The sequence below is a fragment of the Megascapheus bottae genome, chromosome 16 (assembly GCF_031878675.1).
Source record: "Megascapheus bottae isolate mThoBot1 chromosome 16, mThoBot2.hap1, whole genome shotgun sequence".
Taxonomy (NCBI): domain Eukaryota; kingdom Metazoa; phylum Chordata; class Mammalia; order Rodentia; family Geomyidae; genus Megascapheus; species Megascapheus bottae.
Window position 1 is genome coordinate 7,457,698 of NC_143524.1, and position 25,490 is coordinate 7,483,187.

At 51.2% G+C, this 25,490-nt stretch overlaps 1 protein-coding gene across 3 annotated transcripts; it reads left to right on the forward strand.

Annotated features, from left to right (window-relative positions):
* The first annotated feature begins 221 nt into the window (after positions 1-221).
* Vps37c (VPS37C subunit of ESCRT-I) lies at positions 222-24,725 on the forward strand. Of its 3 annotated transcripts, none has more exons than XM_090347581.1 (5): positions 222-428; positions 16,701-16,798; positions 21,116-21,287; positions 22,794-22,876; positions 23,919-24,725. In XM_090347581.1, exons 2-5 carry the CDS (start codon positions 16,706-16,708, stop codon positions 24,636-24,638), a joined length of 1,068 nt encoding a protein of 355 aa, XP_090203707.1. In that variant the 5' UTR covers positions 222-428; positions 16,701-16,705; the 3' UTR covers positions 24,639-24,725. The 3 variants fall into 3 exon arrangements, with proteins under 3 accessions (XP_090203707.1, XP_090203708.1, XP_090203709.1); XM_090347582.1 differs by lacking the exon at positions 222-428 and adding an exon at positions 1,626-1,660; XM_090347583.1 differs by lacking the exon at positions 222-428 and adding an exon at positions 7,404-7,464.
* Positions 24,726-25,490: the final 765 nt, after the last annotated feature.

Below are 25,490 nucleotides of genomic sequence, written 5' to 3' on the forward strand. Positions count from 1 at the left end.
TCCTCGGGTGTCCTCTCCAGCCTCCCTCGGGAGTAGCAGTCTTCCCCGGAGTCCAGCCAGGTGCAATCCAACAAACAGCCCACCATAGCCAGCCACAGGGCTGTCCGCGCATGCGCGCTCCCGGGGATGGGCGGGGCACGGGAGGCGGGGCATCCGTGACGTGCACGCGCGGGGCGGAGTCGGCGGCTCGCGGTGGGCGTGGCCCCGGGCGGCGGCGAGCGTCGGTGGGCCGGCGTCGTGGCTACCCCGAGACCCGAGCACGAGGCGGGCGGGGCGGGGGGGGTACCCGACGGTAGGCGGAGGCGCAGCGCGGTCCCTCTCCCGGCCCGGACGTGGGAGGAGTGTCACATCCGGCGGGGGCGGGCCTCGCGATCCCGGAAGTGCGGGTGCGGTCGCGGTTTACCCGCGGTGGCGGCGGCCGGGAGCTGGTGAGCGGGGCCGGGGCCGGTCCGAGTGTGCGGCGGGTGGGTGGGGCCGCGGAGGGGAGCGGGAGGGCTGGGGTTGCTCAGCCCGCGGCTCCCCGTGGCGGAGGCCGGCGATTGGGCGCCAGGGTCGCGTGACCCGCGCTGCCGGCCGGCGCCGAGAGCGGCCGGGTGGCTCTCCTGTCCCCTCCTGCGTCCGCTAACCCGAGGCATCCTGCGGTCGCTCCCGTGTGGGTGGGGAGGACCCTGACTGCCCCTCGTCGTGACCTTCTTGACCCGGATACGGATCGCTCAGCGGTCCGGCCCCGGCGACCCCGAGGGACCGGGGTCGGGGAGTGGACGCCTCCCCGTGTCCGAGGGCTCCTCCCCGGCTCCTCCCCGGCTCCCCTCGCGGTGCGGCGCCGGCTGGCCTTCCCGCTCCTGGGGCGGGGCTGGGGGCGGCTGCGCTCGGTCCGTCCGCCTTCAACGCAGGGGCCCGGTTGCCGGCCCGAGCCCTCGGCACCGCCTTCGTGGTGCCCCTCACCAGGGGTTCCGTGTTTCACGGGTACCTGAAGCTAGGGCTGCCGCACTCCCGGTTCTGGGACAGCCCCCGGCGGGAGAGATGGGGGGGACCCAGGCGCTTGGAAAGACGCCTTTATCTTTGGCTGCTGTCCAGAGTTACAGTCCTGCACAAACCTGATCTGGAGTGAGTGAGTGAGTGTGTGTGTAGTGTGTGTGAGTGAGTGTGTGAGTGTGTAAGTGAGTGAGTGTGTGAGTGAGTGTGTGAGTGAGTGTGTGAGTGAGTGAGTGTGTGTGAGTGTGAGTGAGTGTGAGTATGTGAGTGTGTGAGTGAGTGTGGGGTGGTGGGGACAGAGGCGCTTGGAAAGACTCTTTTATCTTTGGCTGCTGTCCAGAGTTACAGTCCTGCACAAACCTGATCTGGAGTGAGTGTGTGTGTAGTGTGTGTGAGTGTGTGTGTGAGTGTGAGTGAGTGTGAGTGAGTGTGGGGTGGTGGGGACAGAGGCGCTTGGAAAGACGCTTTTATCTTTGGCTGCTGTCCAGAGTTACAGTCCTGCACAAACCTGATCTGGAGTGAGTGTGTGTGAGTGTGAGTGAGTGTGTGAGTATGTGAGTGAGTGTGTGAATGAGTGTGTGTGAGTATGTGAGTGAGTGTGGGGTGGTGGGGACAGAGGCGCTTGGAAAGACTTTTATCTTTGGCTGCTGTCCAGAGTTACAGTCCTGCACAAACCTGATCTGGAGTGAGTGTGTGTGTGAGTGAGTGTGTGTGAGTGAGTGTGTGAGTGAGTGTGAGTGTGTGAGTGAGTGAGTTTGTGTGTGTGTGTGTGAGTGTGTGTGTGTGTGTTTCTGAGCCTCACTGCACTGCTGGGTGAAATACTGAATGCTGATAGTCTTTGTTCTCGCCCGTCAATGTGCAAAGAAAAGCCTTCTTCCCTAGGTTCTGGTGTCAGCACCTTTGGAATGTCCATGAAGTGGGGCCTCCCTCTGCGTTATAGATTGCTTCGTTTGGGAAGCTTCTAGCAGGAGCTCTTGATTTCTCGTCTGGCTGCCACATGCCGGGTGCCCTCCTCCGTGTCTTTTTGGACATACTCCATTCTGAGAACACCTCCAAATGGATGGGGAATCCCATCTTGCAGGTGACAGGAGTTGCAGAGATGTTAGAAACTTGGTTAGTGTCAGCCAGTAAGGGGCTGAGTTGGATTTTTTTTTTTCTTCATGCTTGTATTGGTGCTTGAACTCAAGCCCTCATGCTCTGCTGTCCCTTAGCTTTTTTTTTTTTCTTTTTTTTGCACAAGGCAAGTGCTTTACCACTTAAACCACAGCTCCATTGCTGCCTTTCTTTTTTCCTCTGCTGCTTATAAAGAAAATTATTATAAAGGTGCTATACCGAGGGCTGACAGTTACACAAGTTAGGTAATGAGTACATTCCTTTTTGGACAGTGTCACCCTGCCCTTCCTCTCTTCCAGTTTTTCTCTCCTGTCTGAGAAGTTGTAGCATTCATTTTCAACATAATATCTAGTGAATGCCACTGCTGCATTTGGTCACTGCCAGCTATTTGGTGGATAATTGGAGATGGGAGTCAGACAGACTTTTCTGTTCAGGCTTTCTTCAAAGTTGGAACCTCAGCTCTTAGCCTCCTGAGTAGTTAGGATTACAGGCATGAACCTCTGGGTGCCTGATCCAGGGACTCTATTTTGAACAAGCGTGCCAATGATTTTTTTTTTCAAAAATTCTTTTAGTATTTTCAAATGAATTACAGTTACATTCATGAGGTAGTAAGTACATTACTTCTTGCGCATTGTTTCCCATGATTTTCTCCCACTTTCCCTCCCCACCCTCCCGAGGATTCTTTAAGGAAAAAAATTAAAATTTGCTAGACTATTGGGAGCTTAGCAGTGAAATTATTACCAAGGAATTAAAAAAATAGTCATTTGCTTTCTGCTTTGAATTATGCTACTGTGCTGTAGAAAGGGCTTTGAGGTAAATAGCCCCATGAGTCATTTCTGGACACTGTTGGTCAGTGGATGAGGGGTTTTCCAGACTGACCTAATCAGGTCATTGAAGGCCTTACTTTCACCCAGCTAGATTGCTGTCAGTGGGACTTCTGTTCATAGTTTCCTGGCAGGATCTGAAGTGTTTTTTTTTTTTGGGGGGGGGGAGTGGTGGGCTTCTGATTTGTTTCAGGATTGTTTTCCTTTGAGACAGGTTTCTGTAAGGGAGAGTGTTTTTGTGAGGCTTGGCTGTAATTACGTTGACATACCAAGTGCTTCTTCCATTCTCACTTCTGTATCTGCTTTCACATGTTATGAGCTATTTACTCAACGTGTATCAAACAGGTTTGTCTTGATTTAACTAGAGCTGACTTGGTTGGAGTCCCTGGGGCTGAGGATGGGCTAGGGAGGGGAGTGGGGAAGAATTTCCACCAAGGACTTCAAGAAAATAACTCCAGCCAGGCAGGCCTAGCTTTGGAGAGTTGTAAATACTTTCCATCTCACTGCTGTTTGTCCTTCTCAGCCAGATTATAAGTAGCTAAAGGACAAAAAGAACATTATAGTATTACTCTATATTCTCCTGCCCAATAAACATGGACTTTTAATTTAATCTCTTTGTAAGGAGGATATAACTTGCTATGATTTGAGCCATCGTAAATTTACTGAGACTTGTTCTTTTTGTTGTTGTTGTTGTTGTTGGTTGTGGGACTTGAACTCTGGGCCTGGGTGCTGTCCCTGAGCTCTTCACCTCAAGGCTAGTGCCCTACCCCTTAAGCCACAGCCTCACTTCCAGTTTTTTAATGGTTAATTGGAGATAAGAGTGTCAGGGACATTAGTGCCCAGGCTGGCTTTGAACTGCAGTCTTCAGTTCTTAGCCTTCTGAGTAGCTAGACTTGTTATGTAGGGCTCAGGATATCGTCCACCAAACACTTGATAAGACTTTATTACCCTCTTGTTGGAGAATAAACAAGGAGCGCTCTGTTGATTTCAGGTGCCAGGTGGTGCTTACGTCTTAGGGCTCTTCTGGGCTTTCCGTCTACTGTTGGGCCACACTCCTCTCAGATGAGGGTTTACTCGGGCTCCTGCTGCAGCCCAGGTTTGTGTCTGGAGGGGATGTGTCCTAGAGAACTGTGATCCAGGGAGAAAAGGGTGTCACTTACATAGCCAGTCATGCATGGCCCCTAGTGGTCATGGGTAGGTGAGGGGTGTCCCCCAGCCTGGTGTGGGGCTCTCTGGATGGTCATAGGTGGGGCTCATCTAAAGATCACTTGAAGTTGTCCTAGTGGAAAGAGAGCCTCCTGTGGCAAAACTTCACTTGGGGTAGTGACCATGACAAATGTGACAGACAGGTGGCATGTAACAGACAGGTGGCAGCCTGTGCCAGTTATTTTTTTTTTTTTTTTTGCCAGTCCTGGGCTTGAGCTCAGGGCCTGAGCACTGTCCTTGGACTTTCTCAAGGCTAGAGCTCTACCACTTGAGCCTCAGCACCACTTCCGGCTTTTTTCTATGTATGTGGTACTAAGGAATCGAATCCGGGTCTCCATGCATGCTAGGCAAGCACTTTAACCACTAGGCCAAACTCCCGGCCCTGTGCCAGTTATTTTTGACGTGGGGTCTTGCTTCCTACCTAGGCCTCTTGTTCTAGAACCTCATTTGTTCTCCTTTAGGCTTCCTGTCATAGTTAGGATGACAAGCGAGTGCCACACTCACCTTTTTTTTTTTTTTTTTTTGTGGAGATGGAGTCTTGTGTACTTTTTTGCCCAGGCTGGCCTCAAATCATAATCCTCTTATTTTCAGCCTTCTAAATAACTTGATAGGATTGTAAGTATGAGCCATTGATGCCCTACTTTTAAGCTGTAGTATTGTGTGAACATTTGAGAGTATTGTATAGCCTTGATGAGTTGACCTTTGTCTTTATGAAATGACCCTTTTAACATGGAGATAGTCTTTTCTCTGTAATCTATTTCATGTTAACATAGCCAGTCCAGTGTTTTAAAAATTGGTGTTAGTGGATTGTTGGTAGATTGATATCTAGAGCTCCTACAACCCAATAATAAAGACAAGGGGTTGAAGGCATGGCTCAGGTTGTAGAGTGCCAGCGTATTGAGTTCAAGTCCCAGTCTTGGACCAGAAAATAAAAATAAAAACACACAATTCAAGAATTAGCAAATTGGGCCGCAGGTTTGGCCTAGTGGTAGAGTGCTTGCCTAGCATGCACAAAGACCTGGGTTTGATTTCTCGGTACCCCATATATAGGGGGAAAAAAAGCCAGAAATGGTGCTGAGGCACAAGTGGTAGAGCTCTAGCCTATCACTTGTGAAAGTCCAAGGACAGTGCTCATAATCCTTACTCATGAGGCCGATATCCAAGTATCACAGTTCAAAGCTAGCTCGGACAGGAAAGTTGTGAGACTCTAATATGTAGTTAGCTAGCAAAAAGCCAGAAGTGGAGCTTGGCTCAAGTGGTAGAGTGCCAGACTTGAGATTAAAAAGAAGTTAAAAGAATAGCATCAAGGCCCCAGGACTGGTGCATGTGCATATGCACACATATACACACACAAAAAAGTGATTGTGTCATTTATTTTGTCTACCTTTTTTAATTTTGATTTTAATTTTTTTGTCAGTCTGAGGCTTGAACTCAGGGCTTAGGCACTGTCCTTGAACAGTTTTGGCTCAAGGTTAGCGTGCTGCCACTTGAGCCAAAGTACCACTTCTGTCTTTTTCTGTTTTTTTTCCTTTTACCGAGGAATCAAACCCAGGACTTCATGCATGCTAGGCAAGTATTCTACCACTAGGCCATAATCCCAGCCCTTTGGTTTTTTCAGTTGGTTGAGGTGGGAGAGGGAGTCTGGTCTCTGCCAGAGCAGAAGTCCACGTCCAGGGGCGCTTTGTGTGGAAACATGGGAGCTGGTCCCAGAAATGGGGCTAGAGAAACTTGCTGATTTCCAATAAGTAACACAACGCTGTGCAGTAGCTTCAGAGAACCATGAGAGAGCATGAGTTCTGTGGGAGGATAGAACCCCTGAGAGCTTCACAGAGAAGCTGCTGTTTGAGGGATAAGCTGCTGTTTGCTTGGTGGAGAAGTTGTAGGAAAGTAGGCCAGGCACAGGCAGGGTGATATTAATATAATCTAATGAGCAGGATCATTGCCTGCCTAGAGACTGACAAGCGTGCTGGGACGAGGAAGTGGAACCCAGGGAGCTGGGGTGGAATGAGTCAGCCGATGGGTGCTAGAAGGAGAGCTGGGCAGGAAGGGAGGTTCAGAGTCAGCCAAGCCAAGAATTGTGGCATTTCCAACATAAGAGCAAGGCCCTGGGAGTCGTGGAAGGTTTAAAGCAGGGCCAGGAGAACATTGATGTTCTCTAGGAGTTCCTGGGTGTGTCAAAAGGGCAGGAGAGGGCTGCGTGTCCTAGAACCAAGCAAGCAGCCTCTGGAGAGTTGGTTCAGGGTATTCTGCACAAGAATGAGCCTAGGTCCAGCACCCAGTACAGCCGCTGGCAAGCTGCCCTTGCCCTGTTTGACAGTGTCTTCTGGGTTCCTGCCTGAGTCACGTAGATAGGAGGCGGCCGTGGCTCAGTTTCTCATTTTATGTGCTTAGACTGTCACCTCAGTGCACCTGTCTCCTGCTTATGCTTCTGCCAGACCTGGGAATTCATAGGGCCTGTAATTGGCGCAGCATGGCCACGAGCCCGCCAGCCTAGTGGACTCATCCCATTGGACTCGGAACAGACACTCGAGTGATCCCATGCAGACTCCTGGGTGTTTGTCCTGAGTACCTCTTTGCCTTGACCTTTGTTCCTCTTGACCCTTCTGGAAGGGGTGATGGATTCTGCCCGCTGGGCTTGCTCTGTGCAGAGCAGAAGTATGTGGTGGGAAGGACGAGCAGCAGCGTGTCGAGGCCTTTCCCCAGCTGGCTGAACTGTCAGACATGGGAGGAACATGCAGAAGTTTGGTGTGAAATTCTTTTTTTTTTCATATATTTTTTATTGTAATTAATAGAAGGGTTACATTATATTCGTCAGATAGAAGGTGCATTAATTCACATACATTGATACCCTTTCTCATGTCTTGGTCCCCATTTCCCTCCCCCTACCCCCACGGTGTGAAATTCTTTAGGATGTTTTTCTTTCAAGGTAGCACTGAAGAAGGAAGAGACTTCTCCATGAGGCCGGGCTTTATTGTCAGGCAGTTTGCCATAGCCTGCTTGTTCAGCCCTCTGATTTTGGCCATCATTGACGGAGGCTGAATGCTATTGATCTGATTTCATCCAGCTGTCAAAGTGGTTATTCTGTTGGCGGGTACTGTCTCCAGGGAGTCTTAAGTCCCTGACCTCTGAATCCGCATGGGAAGTGCTTGAGTTACCGAGGTTAGATGGGTGGATGCAGGAGCTTAGCTATGGGGTCTTGAGCCCACACGAGAACCTGACGTTCATGTCTCTTTCCCAGAGCCCCATCTTAGAGAACAAACTGGAGAGCTTATATCACCAGCCAGCTAGTGAAGAGTGCCAGGATTGTCACCTTCCATCCTGGTCTGTCCTGCAGAGGCATACACAGGTCAAGTGCCATTGGGGCCCGGGGACCTTGTGCTAGCCAGGTATCTTGGACTCCCCTGCTAGGATTGCATTGGGCTTTGAACAACAGTTTTGCAGTTTCTTAGTTGGTTAGCAGACGCTGGCTGCTGTTGCACGCATGTGGGCCTGGTGGAGGTGGCATGATGCAGGGTCAGCCATGTGGGCTTCCTGCCAGACCACCTAAATGGAACCTTGGGCTCCACCCTTTCCCCCTGTAAGGTTGCCGGGGTCTACCGGCAGTGGGCAGGCACAGGACTTCTCTTTGGTCTAGTTTCTACCTCTGTAAAAAAGAAAGCCCAAGGCCCTGTGTGCAGGGGGGCTTAGGATTGAGGTGTGGCCGAAGTGAAGTACCTAGGACAGCGCTCTGTGCCTGGCTGGCTAGCCCGAAGCTGTGGGAGCGTCCCCAGTCTGTTCTGCCTCGGAACCCTGAAGCCTGGTATGCCCGCCTTCTCTCTGCCACAGAGCCCGCCTGACTTCTTCCTTCTCTTAAGACCTTGCAGCCAAAGGGGAGAGGAGCGGGCTTGGCTGTTGGTGAGGTTGGGATGGGAGAGGGGAGGGCTCGGGCAGTGGTTGCCAAGTCCCATGGCAGCTCTGTGGAGGGGATGGCTAGCCCTGGGAAGCCTGATGGAGCAGGAAGCTGTGTCTTAAACTTGTAAAATTATTTTTATAAAATGATGTATAGATGGCTTACCATTTCACAATTCATTTCATTTTGGACAATTCATCCCTTCCTTCCTTTCCTCTGAGTTTCCCTCCCTTGTTTCTGCCTACTAGATACATAGTTCATTTTCCACACACTGTATACTGCATTTGTTCGTTCTTCTCCCATCTGTTTCTGTGCCCCCACCTGTGTCCCCCCCCCACAGAAAGAAAAAAGAAATGAAACAAAACAGAAAGCAAAACCTACCACCACCACCACCACCAAAAAAAGACCCAGGTTTCCATTTCCTGAGTTGATGTTGATAATTTTTTTTTTTTAAACATTCAGAGGCATTACACTTTTGGGTTCCTCCTTTAAGAGTGTCTAGGAAACAGTGTCTTAAGAAAGACTGACTGTGCATTACACTGTAATCTTAATTGACGATTAGATCCTAGGAGGCTGAGAGCTGACGATTAAGGTTCAAAACCAGCCTGGGCAGCAAAGTCTATGAGACTCTGTGTGTGTGTGTGTGTGTGTGTGTGTGTGTGTGTGTGTGTGTGTGTGTGTGTGTGTGTGTGTGTGTGTGTGTGTGTGTGTGTGTGTGTGTCGGTCATGGGGTTTGAGACTCTGGGCCTGGGAGCTGTCCCTGAGCACTTCAACTCAAGGCTGCCACCCTACCCCAGGGACTGGGCATTGTCCCTAAGTTCTTCAGCTCTAGGCTATCACCCCACCCTTGAGCCACAGTGCCACTTCCAGTTTGCTAGTGGTTGATTGGAGCTGAGTGTCACGTTCTTTAGTGAGCTAGTGAGTGCCCGTGCCCAGGCTGGCTGGCTTTGTATGCTGATCCTCAGATCTCAGCCTCCTGAGTAGCTGGAATTATAGGCTTACAGGCTTACCGGCGAGAGCCACCACACCTGGCCCTATGAGACTCTTATCTCTAGTTAACTACTAAAGAGCTGGAAGTGGAGCTGTGACTCAACAGTAGAGTGCCAGCCTTGAGTGAAAAAGCTAAGGGACAAGGTTCTGGCCCAAAGTTCAAGCCCCAGCACTGACCCAGACAAAACTAAAACATTTGGACTCAGAGGATTCCAGGCACAAGGTTTGCGGGAAAGTGCCCCACAGGCAGAGAGAGACCCGTGTGGAGTCTGAGACAGGGCAAGAATGGCTAGGCTCATCCAGGTCAGAGGCTTCAGAACACTGAAGTTTTAAGATTGAGCCTGAGCATTGTGTCTGGATTACTGGGATTGAGTGTGAGAAGTTGGGGTTTCTGACAGCAGTAGTGGCTAGGAGGGGACAGGTGTGGTGTTAGGGTCTCAACCTTGGGGGAATCTGGCACATGGTCTGGGTTATCAAAGGGGAGGAAGGAGCCCAGTCCTTGGGGGTCAGGGCTGGTGAGTCTGCCAGCCAGTCCTGGGGTGATGGGGCCTGATTCCTGAAGTCTGTGCTTTCTGGGGCCACACCTGGCAGGGTAGACAGATTCATCTGGCACCTGTCATTCCCGGAGGCTTTGCTAAGGGCTCTGTCTCCCAGCAGGGTGGCAGATGGAGTTTATGAGTGACTCATGAAGCAATAGGTAGTTGTATACACATTGTGTAAAGGTGACAGTGAGAGACTACATTCCTCCAGATGTGTCTACATGTGTCTATTTACAGACTTTGGTTTGTATTGATTTGGTGCTGTTCTAAAAGCCACACCTTTTGCTGTCCTCTGGGCTCAGCTCTTTCAGAGCCACCTGATGTGTACTTAGCTGGTGGCTTGTCAACCTTGACAGGCCGTGTTTTGTAATCATAAGGTGTGAGCCTGCAGGGTTATTTCCACCTCATACCTGCTCTGCCAGCCTGTGCTCAGTGTCTGTTCTGGCACTTTTAGGAATTATTTAATCCTTATTAAATGCTTATAACTCTGTATAGTATAGGTGCTGTTTTACAGATGAAAAATGTAATGAGAAAGGCTAAGTAACTTGCCTAAAGTAAAAGGTAAATGGAATGACTTTTTTTTGTCGGTTATGGGGGCTTGAACTTTGGGCCTGGGTGCTGTCCCTGAGCTCTTCAGCTCAAGGCTACCGCCCTGCTGCTTAAGCCACAGTGCCACTTCCAGTTTTCTAGTGCCCGGACTGGCTTTGAACCAAGATCCTCAGATCTCAGCCTTCTGAGTAGCAAGGATTACAGGCGTGAGCCACCGTGATTGGCTTGGAATGACTTTTTAATGGGTTTTAAATCTAGAACTGTCTGGCTCTGAAGCCCTGCCCTCTTTCTGCTGCTTTCACACTGGTTTAAATGCAGCACTGGCTGATGGGGCGGAACCTTCCAATCCCAGCAACTACTTAGAAAGCTTTGGAACTGGAATGGAGCTGTGATGCTTGCCTAGGCCGCACAAGGCCCCGGACTCTACCCCTGAAACAGCAAACAGAGACAAAACCCACAAAGTTTCCGCCCTGTGATTTACATTCCTACTTCTCTTTTCTTTATTATTGGTGGCTCTGAGGCTTGAACTCAGGGCCTCAGAGTCAGTAGGCTGGTGCTCTACCATTAGAGCCATGTCCCCTGTTTGGCCAGCCCTCCCTTCCTCCCTGTCCCTTCTTTTGCTTTAATTTACCTTACATATGGTTCCTTACTTTTGCTTAGGTTAGTTTTGGTCTGTGATCCTCCTATCTTTGCCTTCTTAATAGTTGACATTACAAGCATTACTTAACCACACTTGACCCCATACTCTAACTTTTCAAATCGTGGGAACGACCAATTCAGTGATGCTTTGGGTCAGGTGAGCAAAGCCTGGTGGTTTGTTTTGTTTTTATTGTCTCCGGGAGTGTGTTACTTGGGGATACAGCTAGGTTCATTCTTGGAAGAAAATATGAGATCAGGCCAATAAATATTTCCTCAATAAGCTGTAAGATTAGGCAGTTTTCCATGGTGACAGCAGATGTTTCTGATGTGGGGGTGCTGTAGGGAGTGCCCTATAACACAGATGGGTTGGCAGATGGCTGTGAAGGCATCATCTTCCAGTACTACGGGTGGATGTAGAGGGCCTTGACCACTCTCTTTGCAGTATAATATCAGGCTCCAAGTCCTGGGAAGTAGGTGTTGGCGGGCAGTGGGGAGGAAGGGGACTGGAGCCACAGAAGCCTGCAGAGAGCCAGAGGGTGGACCTGCCCCACCCGTGACTGTGCTCCACTGAGTATCACGCCTTGGGACATTCAGATTCTCCTAAGAGGCCCAAAGACTATTACTTTCAGTGCTCAGAAACTTGCGAATCCCCTTCAGGTGCTCACCTAATCTGAGTCTCACAACAACCTCAAGCTGGGAATGATCATAGGACCCCACTTTCCAGATAAGGAGCCCAAGGTTAAGTGATGGATGGAGGTCAGATAGTTACAGTGTGGCGGAGTCAAGCACGAGCCCTGGCCAGCGGTCCCTAAAGTGGAGAGAACTAGCATTGACCTGATTACACATGTGGAGCTGTGCCCCACAAGCGGGCCCTGGGACTCGCGGCTCGCCTTGCTCCATTCAGGAGATGGTTGCATGTAGTAATCTGGCTAGTTCTTGAGAGGATCCCTGATCAGCTAACCTTTGTTTTTGAGCTCAGTAGTCATGGCAAAGATCCTAGACCTGGAGGCTTGCCCTGCATCTGAGCCCTGCCAGCAGTCCACCCTCTCTGGGAGGTGATTCAGCTGCCCCTGCTGGGGAGTGGTAGAAGTGGCAGCACAGTTGGCCCAGATCCCTGGTCCTAATCTGCCTCTCTGCTTCACTATCTTCTGCTCGATCGTGTTCTGCTAGATCAGTGTGTGGAACGATGTAGTCAAGATCAAAGGTTGTGGCCAGCAGCAGGGCAGAATGGGCAGAGACTCCATGAACTCCCTTTCCTCCCCACTCCCCCCCAAAGCTTGGATGCATGGCCTGTGTCTCGCCTTCCCCAACTCAGGGCTTTGTGATGAAAGGAGGGGCTCCTGAGTCCTTGGACATGTATCTTCATCTCTGCTCTACCCACTGCTCCTACCCACTTTGCTGTGATTTATCCTCCCCACGTGTGGCTGGCAAAGGGCTGGTGTAGATTTCAGGTCACAGACCATAGCCCCTGGGTATCAGTGACCCATCCTAAGCTTTTTACAACTTTGAGTCACCTATTGAAATTCACAAATGGCACAGTGTCCCTAGATGTGGACTTCCAGCCCCCTGAGAGAGCTGGTGGGCTTGTCCCCAGCTGCATCCTGCCAGCAGGAGGGGCCTGTTGTTCCCTCGTGGTCTACTTGCTCTTGTGGCCTCAGACTGCCTGGCCTGACTTTGGTAGATGGCTACAGTTGTGACTTCTGGTAAAGGTGAAAGCTTCAGAGGAGATAAAACTTAAAAACAAAAAACAAAAACAACAACAAAAAAACAGGGATAAAAGAAGAGAAACAAAAGCCCATGGGCTGGGAGTTTGGCCTAGTGGTAGAGTGCTTACCTAGCATGCCCGTAGACCTGGGTTCGATTCCTCGGTACCACATACATAGAAAAAAGCCGGAAGTGGGGCTGTGACTCAAGTGGTAAGAGTTCTAGTCTTGAGGAAAGTCCAAGGACAGTGCTCAGGCCCTGAGCTCAAGCCCAGGACTGGCAAAACAGAACAAAACAAAAAACCCCCCAAAACGCCTGTAGCCTTCTCAGGGGCAGTCAGATAATGGGGACCATTCTGTCCTCATGGTGCCAAGAACGTTGGCAGAGGCTCCTGCAGTGTCTTTCCACCCAGCTTCCCCAATGATCACCTCTGAGCTGCCTCTTGTCACCCTCCTAGTGTGGTCTCACCTACCTGTGATGACTGAGCCACTGCCTCCTCCCTCGTCTGCCCCCATAGCCACACAGACCTGTCAGTGGCTCCCACGGGGCTGGGATGAGGCCTCTGGGTGCCTTCCCCTCCCCCCCGTGCCTGTGCCCTCCCTCCCACTCCTGCTTCACTGGTTCACTGCTCACAGCAGTGGGGCTTGGGGACTTGGAAAATGCAAAGCAAGATGCTTAGGGTGGGCTTTGAGTGTTAAGACTGAGCTACAGTCTGCAGTAACAGCATCAATTTCTCACGTGCCGCTGCCTCTTTAATCCTCCATCCTTGGATGCAGAGCCTTTTTAGGGTGTGGCATGTAGTAGCTGTTTGATAAATGCTTAGAGCCTGGGTAAAGAGTGAAGGAAGGTAAGGGTGAGTGACTAACGCTGTGCTCACATGTCCCCATGTTTGTCCCTTGATTACCAGCTGACCTGCTCATCCCCTCTCATCATTTCTCAGCAGGCTCTTTGAGGAGCCATCTGGAGCCAGTCTGTGCTGGGCCCTGGAAAGACAGAGGTGAATGGGGCATTCTCCTGGAAACAGGGGGCTTTTCTCAACCCCCATCCCACCTCTAGCATCAACAAGAAGCACCCACCTGCCATGTTGGTCATGGAGTATCTGTGTCAGGACCCTGGTCCTGAGCAAGTAGGACTTGTCAGGTCTTTCAAAAGCAGAAGTCCCTGGATTCGGGTCCAAGCACAGTCAGTGATCCTCAGTGCCCTGTGGTATCTTAAGTGGTACTGGTAGTCACTCTGAGAAGCTTCCGGTGACAGCTGCTGGCAGCAGGGCCCACAGCTCCTTCTTAGACGTCTGCGCTGTGGATCATGGGCACAGGGTTGCCCCGCCTCCCCCAGCTCCTGTTCCAGAGCCATGTGCACTGTTTTCCTCTTCTCTGAGTGGCTTTGGGGCAAGTAATGCAAGAAGAAAAGCATTGGTGCCTCCCGATGGGCTGGGCTGGGCTGTGGTAAGGCTTGAGCTGGTGCTGGCCCTATCTGAGATGGCAGTGTGAGCCCTGCCGTCTGGGAGGGGGACTGCAGAGGCGGGATAACCAGTGCACCTGCTTGCCAGGCCTGTAATCTCTGGATCTTGGGTTTTTATAAATACAGTGATGTGCTCGTGCCTGCAATGGGCCAGGCTCGTGGGATAAAGGAGTATGTATGAAGAGGGGCTGGCTGGGTCCTCTGTTGGACCCCTAAAAGCTTATAGGACCTTGAGCTCTTCTTGTTTCTTTCTGGTTTCATTTTATCTCTAAGCTAGAGTTCCCTAAACCCCTTGCTTACTTTATTCACCACACTGTTAATGGGAGAGTCTGAAACAACTGATTATAGAAGACAGCAAGCAGTCTTGTGACCATAGGGTTTATGTACCCATCTTACAGGTAAGGAAAATGGCCTCCAGCTATTTGGCCAAGTTGGAAGGCCTGGACACACTTTGCTGTAGAAGAATGGAACAGGATGTCACACAGGCTGGCAGTGCCTCTTGAAGCAGAGAAGCCATGGGCAGAGCAGGGACCACTGGGTGGTCTGGCAAATCCTCTGGCCTGGCTTCACATGACTCTCCCCCATGGTACAGGCCACAGCATGGGTGTTTGGTCTGTCCATCCTGATAGTATGCTGGCAATTTGGCAATGTTGGTGCCTTACTTGGTGATGCACCTCCATACTCATCCTAGAGTGTGTGGGCCAGCACCGGTGCTTGCCCATCTACTGCCTACAGGGGGCCTGCAGGACTAGCAGCTGTGCCTGCTGTGGAAGTGCATTTGGGTCTTGAGTAAAGTCTGACTCTAAAAATAGCTCATGTGCTGCCTTTGCCTTGGTGCTTAATGGGTCCCTTTCCCTGCCACCCGGGAGAGTCATTTTGTTCTGCCAGATAGGGTTCCATCCACCCGAGCTTCTACAGAGTGTTGGGAAGAAGGGAACAAGTAAGCACTAATCTAGGTTATTCCAAATGAAAACTTTAAATTCAGAGCCCTGGAGGCGCTGATGTTAGATCTAGAGGAGGACTTGAGACTCTGGCTTTAAGTAAAGACCTCAGGGGATCCAGATGCACCTGTTGAGAAGCTTGGGCCTGTTAAGATCCTGCTGCTTTTAAGTTGTGTGAGCTTGGCCTCTTTGAGCCACCTCTGTGAAACTGCCCCATGTCCATGCCATTGTGTGAAGATCTTCAGACATTCACATAGAGCTATGTTCAAGATCCCGCTGATTCACAAAGGGTAGACAGTATAGCTGGTGAGTGGCAGAGTCAGGATTCAAACTCAGGCAGTCTGTCTCCAGTCAGTTCTAACCTCTAAGAGACAGCTGTTCTCAAAAGGTCTCCAAGACCCTTTCCAGCTGTTGATGGCTCCGGTGATTGTCATCACAATGATACAGTATTGGCCATTCTACTTTCTCCTCGGTATGAGTATGCAATGTCTGTGGGGTGGCACAGCCTGTTGGCATGTCATCATTCTGGTGGCTAGAGGAGTGTGTGCTTATGCATTCTTGTATTTTAGAAATTGCTCACTTCTGGTCAAGTGTGGTGGCTCCTGCCTGTAATCCTTGTTTCTTAGGAAATGGGGATAGGAGGAGTACGGTTCTAGGTCTGAAAGCACAAGAGCCTATCAGAAAAATAAAGCAGAAGGACTGGGAGCATAACTCAAGTGGTGAAACATCTGCTTGGACCTCTGTTGGTATAGCTCTCCATTAGATAAAGTGACCGCGTTCTTTGTTTTAACGAAAGGGGACACCTTTCGTAGCTTTGCTGGGACCTATGGCATACACCAGGACTTCCATGGCAAAAGTGACTGCTGCTTTCTGACAGTCTGAGGAAACACCATATGGGGAACTGAGCCCAGGAGAAAGTTGTTTCTCGATTCCCACGCACTTGCTTGGGTGTCATCCGCCTGACTTCCCCCCCCCCCCCCCGCCCCTGGCACCAGTGAGGGGACTGTGGAGGATCTTAATTGTTGGTGCTGGAGTCTTTTGAAAGCCATCCACCTTTGCATTCAGGCTGGAAATTGCATATCTAGAATAGATAAAATACCTAAAAATGGAGGCTCTTGTCAGCAAAAAAGAAGAGGTATTGGATGTGCATGCTGCTTTTCCTCTGTGCCTGTGTGTGACCGTCTGTCACATGGATGATGGATGTTCCCATGAGCAGAAAGACAGGGTGGACAGCTGACACCAGCTCTCTCCTGTTTGGGTCCATCTGTTTCTTTTACTCTTAGCTTCCCCAGAGGCTAGTTTGGTGACATCTTTTTTCTGTTCCGATGACACATGTGACAGTCTATTTGAGGGAAACGTTGAAGGGGGGGGGCTGCACTTTCAGGGAACACTTAGGGAAACCTGAGGTTACTGGCACACTAAATATAACAGTCAGAGACACAGTTGGGCCTGTGATGTTAAAGCCGCAAAGCCTTGTGTATGAGACTTAGGGTATTTCTGGTTCAGACAGAAATAGACACCTACCAAGGGCAGGATGGCATCAGCATTGGTGAATTTAGGCTTGGTCTTGTTGTCTGGTACTGTGCTGCTTTTTCCTCCCTATACCTTGGTTGGGGTGGGTGGGGGGGTGCCGTTTAGCACCACAAGGAATTGTGGGTTTGCCTCTGGCCACCAAGTGGCTCTCATGCACTTCATTACTGGTGTCCCTGGGGAGAGGGATGGGCAGAGCCTCTGCGCAGGAGTGTGCTCTGCTGGCCCCTCAGTCCATGCCCCAACCCACGGAGCCAGTTTGTGTCTGGCAAATAATACAAAGGACTCAGGCACCCTCTCAGATGCCACTTCCTCACTGGGGTGTCACTTTGTGTCACAGGAAGGATGGAATCGCTGAAGGATAAGACCCTGCAGGAGCTAGAGGAAATGCAAAATGACCAGGAGGTGATCGAGCGGCTTGCCCTGGAGTCCCCTGAGGTAAGAGGCTGTCTCATGGATGTTAGCTTATTAGGAATTTAGCCAGATTTATTTCCCCTTTCTAAGGAATACACAGAAATCCAGAGGAACCCCGAAGCTTTCAGGCCAGTTCTTGGCGTCTCTGGAAGCCGAGGAGTGGCAAGCAGTCCATATGGCCTTGGGTTTCTGGACTTCCTAGGACTCGGATGCTCCAGGAGCAGGCACACTGTGTTCCAGCCTGAGTCTGGAGGCAGGCCCTCAAAGCACAGAGGGGTTTGGTGTCCACCTTTCCCCAGCAGGGCTGTATGGCCCTGTATTTCAGCCGATTGTCAGCCTTTAGGAATTGCCCTTGGCTGGAATGTAGCTTACCTTGTTTTGTCCTGGCTCCCAATCAAAACTGACACCTGATAGCCGCGGCTACTCACAGGGATAAACACAACAGGCTGTCGATACAGATCTTAGACTTAACGTGTGTGTCCTGCCCTCCTGTGACTCTGTGACTTTTGAAAGATGGAGTTGTCAGGTGACAACAGGCATTCCTTTGAATGTCTGCAGCCTGCTCAATGATGCCAGCAGCTCTTGCTCCTGATGTGAGTGAGAGATACAAGCACAAAAGACTCCAGGCTCACCAGAAAAATTATGTCACCCTGGTGATACTTTTCCCTCATGAAAAGGTGTGTGTCATCTGTGAATTCAGTGTTAAAGATTGAAAGTTCAGCGTCCCCTACTGGCCACTCTGTAGATCTGCAGGCTCACAGCTGCCCCCTAAGGCCTTCTTGTTGGGGTTGGTGAAGACCCAGGGTTGGTTGAGAAGACCTGCTGCTGGGTAGAGTGTGAGAGGGAGGAGGGGCTCCATGTGGCCTACAGCCTGCCGCCCTGAGGTGTCCATGAGCTTGTTTGGCCAGGATGGTGAGCAAAGTTACATTGGGCTCCAGATTCCCTCGGTGGATTAGGCTGTGAGCCTTACCTGCCCCAGGTCTTCATACCTTCGACCTTTCTTCATTCTTCACTTAGGAGTGGAGTATCCCTTCTCCAAGATGCTTGGGACCAGAAATATTTCAGTTTTAGAGTTTTTATTTTATTTTACTTTTTGTTGGTCATGGGGATTGAACTCTGGGCCTAGACACTGTTCCTGAGCCCTTCAGCTCAAGGCTAGTACTCTACCACTTGAGCCATGGAGCCACTTTTGGTTTTCTGGTGGTTAATTGGAGATAAAAGTTTCATGAACTTTATTGCCCAGGCTGGCTTTGAACTGCGATCTTCAAGATCTCAGCCTCCTAAAGTAGCTAAGATTATAGGTGTGAACCACCAGCTCCTGGCTAATTTTGAAGTATTTACCACCATTTACTGATGAAACTTTCTTCATCTGAAAAATGTGAAACCTGAAGTGCATCCAAAAGGTGGGGCTGGGAGTTTGACCTAATGGTAGAGTGCTTGCCTAGCATGCACAAAGACCTGGGTTCAATACCTTAGAACCACATACATAGAAAAGGCCGGAAGTAGTGCTGTGACTCAAGTGGTAGAGCTCTAACCTTGAAAAAGCCCAAGGACAGTATTCAGGCCCTGAGTTCAAGCCCCAGGACCAGCAAAAACACAAAACAAAACAAAAAACCCCAAAAGATTCTAAGCATGATGTAGGCACTCAAAAAGCATTTTAGGCTTTGGGTTTGGGGTTGGGATGTATAGCCATACTCGGGGCTGTGTGGTGGGCAGTGCTGGGAAAGTTCCCAGGGCATGGAGCTTGGCAGAAAAAAGCCTTGCTTTGCCTTGCCTCCGTGGCTGCTCGTCCCTTCCTGGTCGAGCAGTTGGTAGAACCTGTGGTAAGCACCGACATGACTGCACAGGAAAAAGCCAATTTGAAATTTGTGGCATGCAGCCGTGCCTGAAATTGATTTGAATTCTCTGAGGGAAAATATGCCCAATGTAGATTGGACAGAAACAAAGTAGGACAAGCCATTAGACCACCAAAAACAAAACAAAACAAAAAAAAACAAGCAATTGACTGTCTCTTCTGTGGACCGTAAAGCAGTGATTGAGTTGTTGTAGGATTGTTAGAGGATGAGAGCGCATTTCATTTGGGGTGCGGATCTTGAGGAAATGTTTCTGTAGGAGAGTGAATGGAGGGGCTGAGGCAGAGGTGGTTAGCTCCTATGACTGGGGTGTAAAACTCACTGACCTTTCATTTGTAATAATCAGTATATATCCAACTCTCCTAGCAGAGGATCACAAAGGTCAAAACCTTTGTACATAAGGTCATATAGGATGAGCCTAAATGAAATGAACTCTAGGATATGGAAACAGAGAGATTTATCTTGTGTGATTGTTGTTCTTAATGTACTGTGTTATCTCTCTTCTCTTTTTTTGCCCTTATGTTTAATCTCATGTTGTTACTGTTTCTGACTTTTGTTATCTGGTATATTGTATATACATTTATTTATTTCCTTGAAATAGGAAAGGGAAGGGCGGAAAACAGGATGATTAGGGGCCGGGAGTTTGGCCTAGTGGTAGAGTGCTTGCCTAGCATGCATGAAGACCTGGGTTCAATTCCTTGGTACCACATACATAGAAAAAGCTGGAAATGGTGCTGTGGCTTAAGTGGCAGAGTTCTAGCCTTGAGAAAGCCCAAAGACAGTGTTCAGGCCCTGAGTTCAAGCCCTGGAGACTAGCAAAAAAAAAAAAACAAAAAAACAAAAAAAATAATGCAAGATGATTGGGAGGGGTAAAGGGAGGAAAACAAGGACAAAAACATGAGAAAGGGTATCAATGTGCTAGAAGTAATACACTGACTACCTGATGAATGTAACTGTAACCCCTCTATACATTATTACCTCGTGCAAGTAGATGGAAGAGGGCTTCATAGTGAACCCCTAAAAGAGGAAGATTAGAGATCGCGGGGAGAGGGAGCAGAAATGAGCACAAGATTTAGAGAGAATAATAGAGCATGGATTTATTGGTTAAGACCCAAGGAAAAGGTAGAGGGTCTGTGGGGTCCTGTAAGGAGAGGCTGAGTGGAAGGCTTCAGTCCGCACTCTGAGCTGGCCTCGTGAATAAAAATAAGCTTCCAGCAGGGTGTGGTGGCTCACGCCTGTATTCCTAGCTACCCAGGAGGCTGAGATCTGAGGATCAAGGGTCAAAGCCACCCTGGGCACAAAAGGGGCCTGAGACTCTTATCTCCAGTTAACCTCTAGAAAATGGCAAGTGGGGCTTGGCTCAAGGGTAGGGGCAATAGTAGCCTTGAGCTGAAGAGCTCAGGGACAGTGCCCAGGCCGAGTTCAAGCCCCAGGACTCACAAAAACAAAACAAAACAACAACAAAGAAAACCCCCAAAACCTTTTGTGACTAGTGCATGGATTGAAGCTCCCCTAAGTCTGTGAGCTACTCCAAGGACAGGAAGGGTTTGTGAGGGCAAAGTAGACTGGCCTGCGGGCCGCCTGTCTAGTGTAGCAGTTTGGGCTCCAGGTGAGGCTTACCCTGAGTCCTGCAGTCCCTGTGCTCTGGCAGCCTCGTCTAGAAGGGAGTTAGCGGTGGCATTTCCGTTTCTAGCAGGCTGCAGCCTGCCCAGAGCACAGGGCAAGGGGCCCCCTGGCAGCCGTCAGCTGTGAGGCATATCCAGGATGTCTGTGGACTTGTGTTGGTAATGGAAGATGAGCTGGGCTGGCTGGGCTCTCCCGTGCTGACTGCCTGGTGGTTGCTGGTGTTGCTGAGTTATGTCCTGAGCCCCCTGTTCTTGTACTGTGTGCTGGTGCCTGTGTATTGTCCCTACTCTCTCAAGGCGGTGGGTCTGAATCTCCAGTCCTCAGGGAGATTCTGGGGCTTCTGCCTTACCTCTGGTGGCCCCAGAAGACCTGGCTGAAGGTGCCAGGCTACCTGGCTGTGAAGAGCTCAGAAGAGGGCATTGAGAGTGTGTCCAAGTTCTCTCATCTGTGCAGGATGCATGTGGCCTGGAGGCAAGGCTAAGCTTCTCCTGCATTAGTGTCATGGTTTGCTCCAAGACCCTGGCCCCCTCCCTTTGGAAAAGCAGCACAAGAGCCAGCAGGTCTGGGGATAGCTGTGTGTTCTCCAAGTCTCTTGACTCTGAAGCTTGGAATAGCATTGGGGCTTTCCCCCGGCCTTCTTTTCTGGAGAGCTGTGCAGACCTGGTGCAGGTCCCTCAGTGGCCTTGGACAGGTGGTGAACGTGGTACCTGTTTCGCACCGTGTCCCCATCTTCAGCTGCTGGGTCAGGATCAAGGCAAATGGTGGGGTTGGAGTTTGCATGAGGTTTGGGCCCAGGTTTGTTTTCCCCTGGTCAGTCCCAGAGCCCCTGCCTGGCTTGCCATCTGTTGTCCTGTTCTCCTAGGTCCAAGACCTGCAACTGGAGCGGGAGATGGCACTGGCCACCAACCGGAGTCTGGCTGAGCAGAACCTGGAGTTCCAGGGTCCCCTGGAGATCAGCCGCTCCAACCTCTCGGACAAATACCAGGAACTGCGGAAGCTCGTGGAGCGGTGCCAGGAGCAGAAGGCCAAGTTGGGTAGGGAAGGGTGACCCTGGGCACAGGTGGACACAGGGTCCCATTCACAAGTAGGAGTGGGGAGGGTGGTTTGAATAGTCTAGAAGATCCCCTAGATCCCACTCCCTGCCCTGGGCCCGGGGTGCCAGCAGGCACTGAACACCTGCTCTGTGCCAGGGGCTCAGCGGAGCATGTGTAAGGTAAGGGAGGTGCTTTCCTGTGTGGGCTTTAAATTCTATATAGACCTTGATAATACTTTTTGTAGACTTAAAAATTAGCTATCCTTGGCTGGGAGTTTGGCCCAGTGGTAGAGTGCTTGCCTAGCACGCACGAAGACCCGGGTTTGATTCCTTAGTACCACATACATAGAAAAGCCAGAAGTGATGCTGTGGCTCAAGTGGTAGAGCTCTAACCTTGAGGACAGTGCTCAGGCCCTGAGTTCAAGCCTCAGGACTGGCAAAAAAAAAAAAATGCTCTCCTAACTGGGTACAGTGGCTCACACCTGTAATACTAGCTGCTCAGGAGGTTGAATATGAGGTTCAAAGCCAGCCTGGGCAGGAAAGGCTGTGAGACTCTTATCTCCAGTAAACTACTCAGAAAAAGCTGGAAGTGGCATCATGGCTCAAGTGGTAGAGTGCTAGTCTTGAACAAAAGAAGCTCAGTGATAGTGCCCAGGCCCTGAGTTCAAGCCCCAGGACTGTCAAAATAAATAAAATTGCTGTCCTAGTTGGGCTTGGCGTAATTCTAGCTGCTTGGAAGGCAGAAACCTGAGGATCAGGTCAAGACCAGTTCAGAGGTAAAGTGGGAGAGATTTCAACTCAGCCATGGCTGAATGTCTGGGTAGGCACCTATTATCCCAGCCACAGGGACAGCACAGTGTTGGGCCCAGTGATTCTCACCTGTTGTCTCCAGTGACAGATGGAACAACAGGAGGAAGACCTGAGCCCAGGCTGGGCCAACCTTGAAAATAACCAAGGCAGAAGGGCTGGGGGTGTGGCTCAAGAGGTAGACTATCTGCCTAATCAGCTTGAAGCCCTGAGCTCAGTCCTTCATTCTCATTTTAGTATAGAAAAGCAAAACTCTGAGATCCAAGAGCTTTCTCATAACTAGAGATCAGTGGTGCTGAGATTTGATTCCCAGCCTCCTTTACCCAGCATCACCAACTCCGTGCACTCAGTTTCCACACCTTTGAGCTCTGGTCCAGGACCGGCTGTCTGAAGCCAAGGGTACTGTGTATTCCTGACACTGGGATAGGATAGGTTGCTCTCCCGGGAGAGGCAGCACAGGACCAGGTCCCTTCCCCGGGCTGGTCTAAGGGGAGCTACTCGGCCAAGGTCATTGGGCTTAGCTCCTTGGCTCCCTTCTGCTCAGGAAGGTGGTCCTTTGTGGACCCAGGATGAAAGATAACCCAGATCCACTGCAGGGATGCCACAGCGACGCCACAGTGGCCCCCAGGGCAGACCCTGGCCTTCTGCATTGACTCAGGCAGGACTATTGGAATGTTAACCTCTCTGCCTTCTCTTCCAGAGAAATTCTCCTCAGCCCTACAGCCCGGAAACTTGCTGGACCTCCTACAGATTGAAGGCATGAAGATTGAGGAGGAGTCTGAGGTAAAGCTGGGTATCGCGCCCCTCTTCCTGGCACCTGCAAAGCATGAAGCATTGAGGCTTAACAGATGGCACAGACAGGTGACACTGAGGATCCCAACAGGGAGTCCCCTTGTCTGCAGGGACGTGTAGAAGCCCAATATATGCCTGAAGTCCACAGAGAGGGCTGTGAGTGCAGTGGGTGATGAAGCACAGCAAGAGATTAATGACAGAATACCACCATATGCTGTCATAAGTTATTTAGAAATGATAGATTGTTCATTTCTAAACTTTCCCATTTAATTTGTTATTGTTGATCCAGCATTTATTTATTTATTTACTTACTTATTTATTGATTGATTGTTGGTCCCAGGGCTTGAACTCAGGGCCTGGACTCTGTCCCCTAGCTTTTTCATTCAAGGCTAGTGCTCTCCCTCGAGACACAGTGCCTTCATCTGTGGTGTTTTGGTGGTTAATTGGAGATAAGGGTCTCAGACTTTTCAAAGCCCAGGCCAGCTTGGAACTGTGTTCCTAGCTAGGATTATAGGCATGAGCCACCAGTGCCTTGGCTCCATATAGTAATTTTGGACTACAGTGAGCCTGGATGAGTGAGGACTTCCAAACCAGCTGGGAAGCCAGCCTTGCTGGGTGAAGCAGGAGTCCTGGGGTAGCTGGCAGACCTGAGTAGCTCTCCACCCCTCCCAGTGTCCTCAGGCTCTGTGGGCCTCTGAATATTAACTGAATAGCCTTCAGTTAGTGGCTTCTGGCTAGTAACTGAGTAACTTTGCCCAGCTTTTCTGCACACACACAGTGGCCACATGGGCCTGCCAGTGTCAAGGGTAGGGTGACCATACCTGACCTGGTCCTTGCCCACAGGAACAAACCTGATGTTCCCGTGAGGGAGATGGCATGGACAAACAGGTTCCTGTGTGAGCTATCAGCAGAGAGGGCTGGAAAGAGCCCCCACATGGGGTAGGGAGGGCTGAGGAGCTAGGTCTAACTGCAGCGTTAACCAAAAGCCTGTGTCCAAGAAGCCCTTGTCGCTACTAGGCCTTGTGTCTTCCAGGCCATGGCTGAGAAGTTCCTGGAGGGTGAGGTGCCCTTGGAGACCTTTCTAGAAGCCTTCTCCTCTATGAGGATGCTGTCCCACCTGCGCCGGGTCCGTGTGGAGAAGCTTCAGGAGGTAGTGAGGAGGCCCCGGGCACCCCCGGAGCTGGCCGGTGATGTCCCTCCACCACGCCCTCCACCCCCACCCCCACGCCCTGCTCCCCCGGCCACACCCCCTGTGGCAGAGGAGCAGCCGCCACAGCCCGTCATTGTGCCTCCCTATCCTCTGCCCTACAGCCCATCCCCCAACCTGCCCCTAGGCCCCACAGCCCAGGGAGCCCTGCAGCCAGCCCCTTTCCCCGTGGTGGCCCAGCCCTCATCCTATGGCGGGCCTCTGGGTCCCCCTTACCCATCGGCCCAGCCCGGACCCAGGACTAGTGCAGGCTTCTCCTGGTCCCCACAGAGGAGCATACCACCTAGACCTGGCTATCCCATGGCCCCAACGAGCGCTTCTGGGCCTGGCTACCCCCTGGGTGGCCGGGCTTCTAGTCCTGGCTATCCCCAGCAATCTCCTTACCTCCCACCAGGAGGGAAGCCCCCCTACCCAACACAGCCCCAGCTCTCAGGCTTCCCTGGACATCCACAGCCCTCGGTGCCTCCTCAGCCTCCGTATCCACCCGGACCCACACCCCCCTATGGCTTCCAGCCACCCCCGGGGCCTGCCTGGCCTGGGTATTAGCCCTGGTCCTGGCTCCGGGCCCTTCCTCCTCCCACCTGTGTCATGGCCTGTGGCCCACCATCGCCGAGATTCGAGGTCCCATTGGAAGTGGCGTCGGTGCCCCCAGTGGACTGGGTAGGCGCGCAGGGGCCTAAGCACCCATCTGGGAGCATGCAGGCTCTGAAAGGCTCTGGGCAATATGACTGGACTGGCTGTGGCAGATGGCCTGGCCAGCCCTTCTCCTGGAGCTCCTCCACCCTGAGATGCATGTGTTCTCTGGTGTCTTGTGAGTGTGTGCAGGTCACACGACCGGGCCTGCTCCCAACGACACTGGACCCCAGTGCACAGTGCACTTGTGATAAAGTGGCCCTGAGCCTCTGGTCTCTGTCTTCCCTCGCCTCTTCCTGGGGATCTGGTTTACTGTGTGGAGCCTGTGCCACGTGCTGCAGCGCCTCAGTACCCCAGCTAGGGTACACGGGGAGCAACACAGTGACTTGAGAGTCCTCTAAAGCCATAACTAACTGTGACAGGCCCGCACACAGGTGTGTCCTGTGAATTAGTTTGAGTGACAGCGGCACCAGATTCCTGAGGGGGCTGGGAAGGGTGAAGGCCGACATCCCAGAATCTGGGGTCACCCCCCAGCCAGCTCTGTCCTCGCAGCCCTCCAGTTCTGGTTGGCTTTTTCAGGGGCTTAGCCGTCCATCCACTCTTTAGTGCCTTGAATCTCATTTGCAATTAGCCCCCTCTGTCCTTTGCCCCCCACAGAATTCTCCTGTAACCCCAATATCCCTGCAAGATAAATGTCAAGAGTGGTGCTCTCCGAACACCATCACGGCAGGGGGTCCGCATCTCTGTACCTCTGTACCTTGTGGG

Coding starts and splice junctions, on each gene's coding strand:
- Vps37c (XM_090347581.1), top strand. CDS start 16,706: ATGGAATCGCTGAAGGATAAGACCCTGCAGGAGCTAGAGGAAATGCAA. Junction 21,288..22,793: donor GGAGCAGAAGGCCAAGTTGG/GTAGGGAAGGGT, acceptor CTTCTCTTCCAG/AGAAATTCTCCTCAGCCCTA. Junction 22,877..23,918: donor AGATTGAGGAGGAGTCTGAG/GTAAAGCTGGGT, acceptor TGTGTCTTCCAG/GCCATGGCTGAGAAGTTCCT.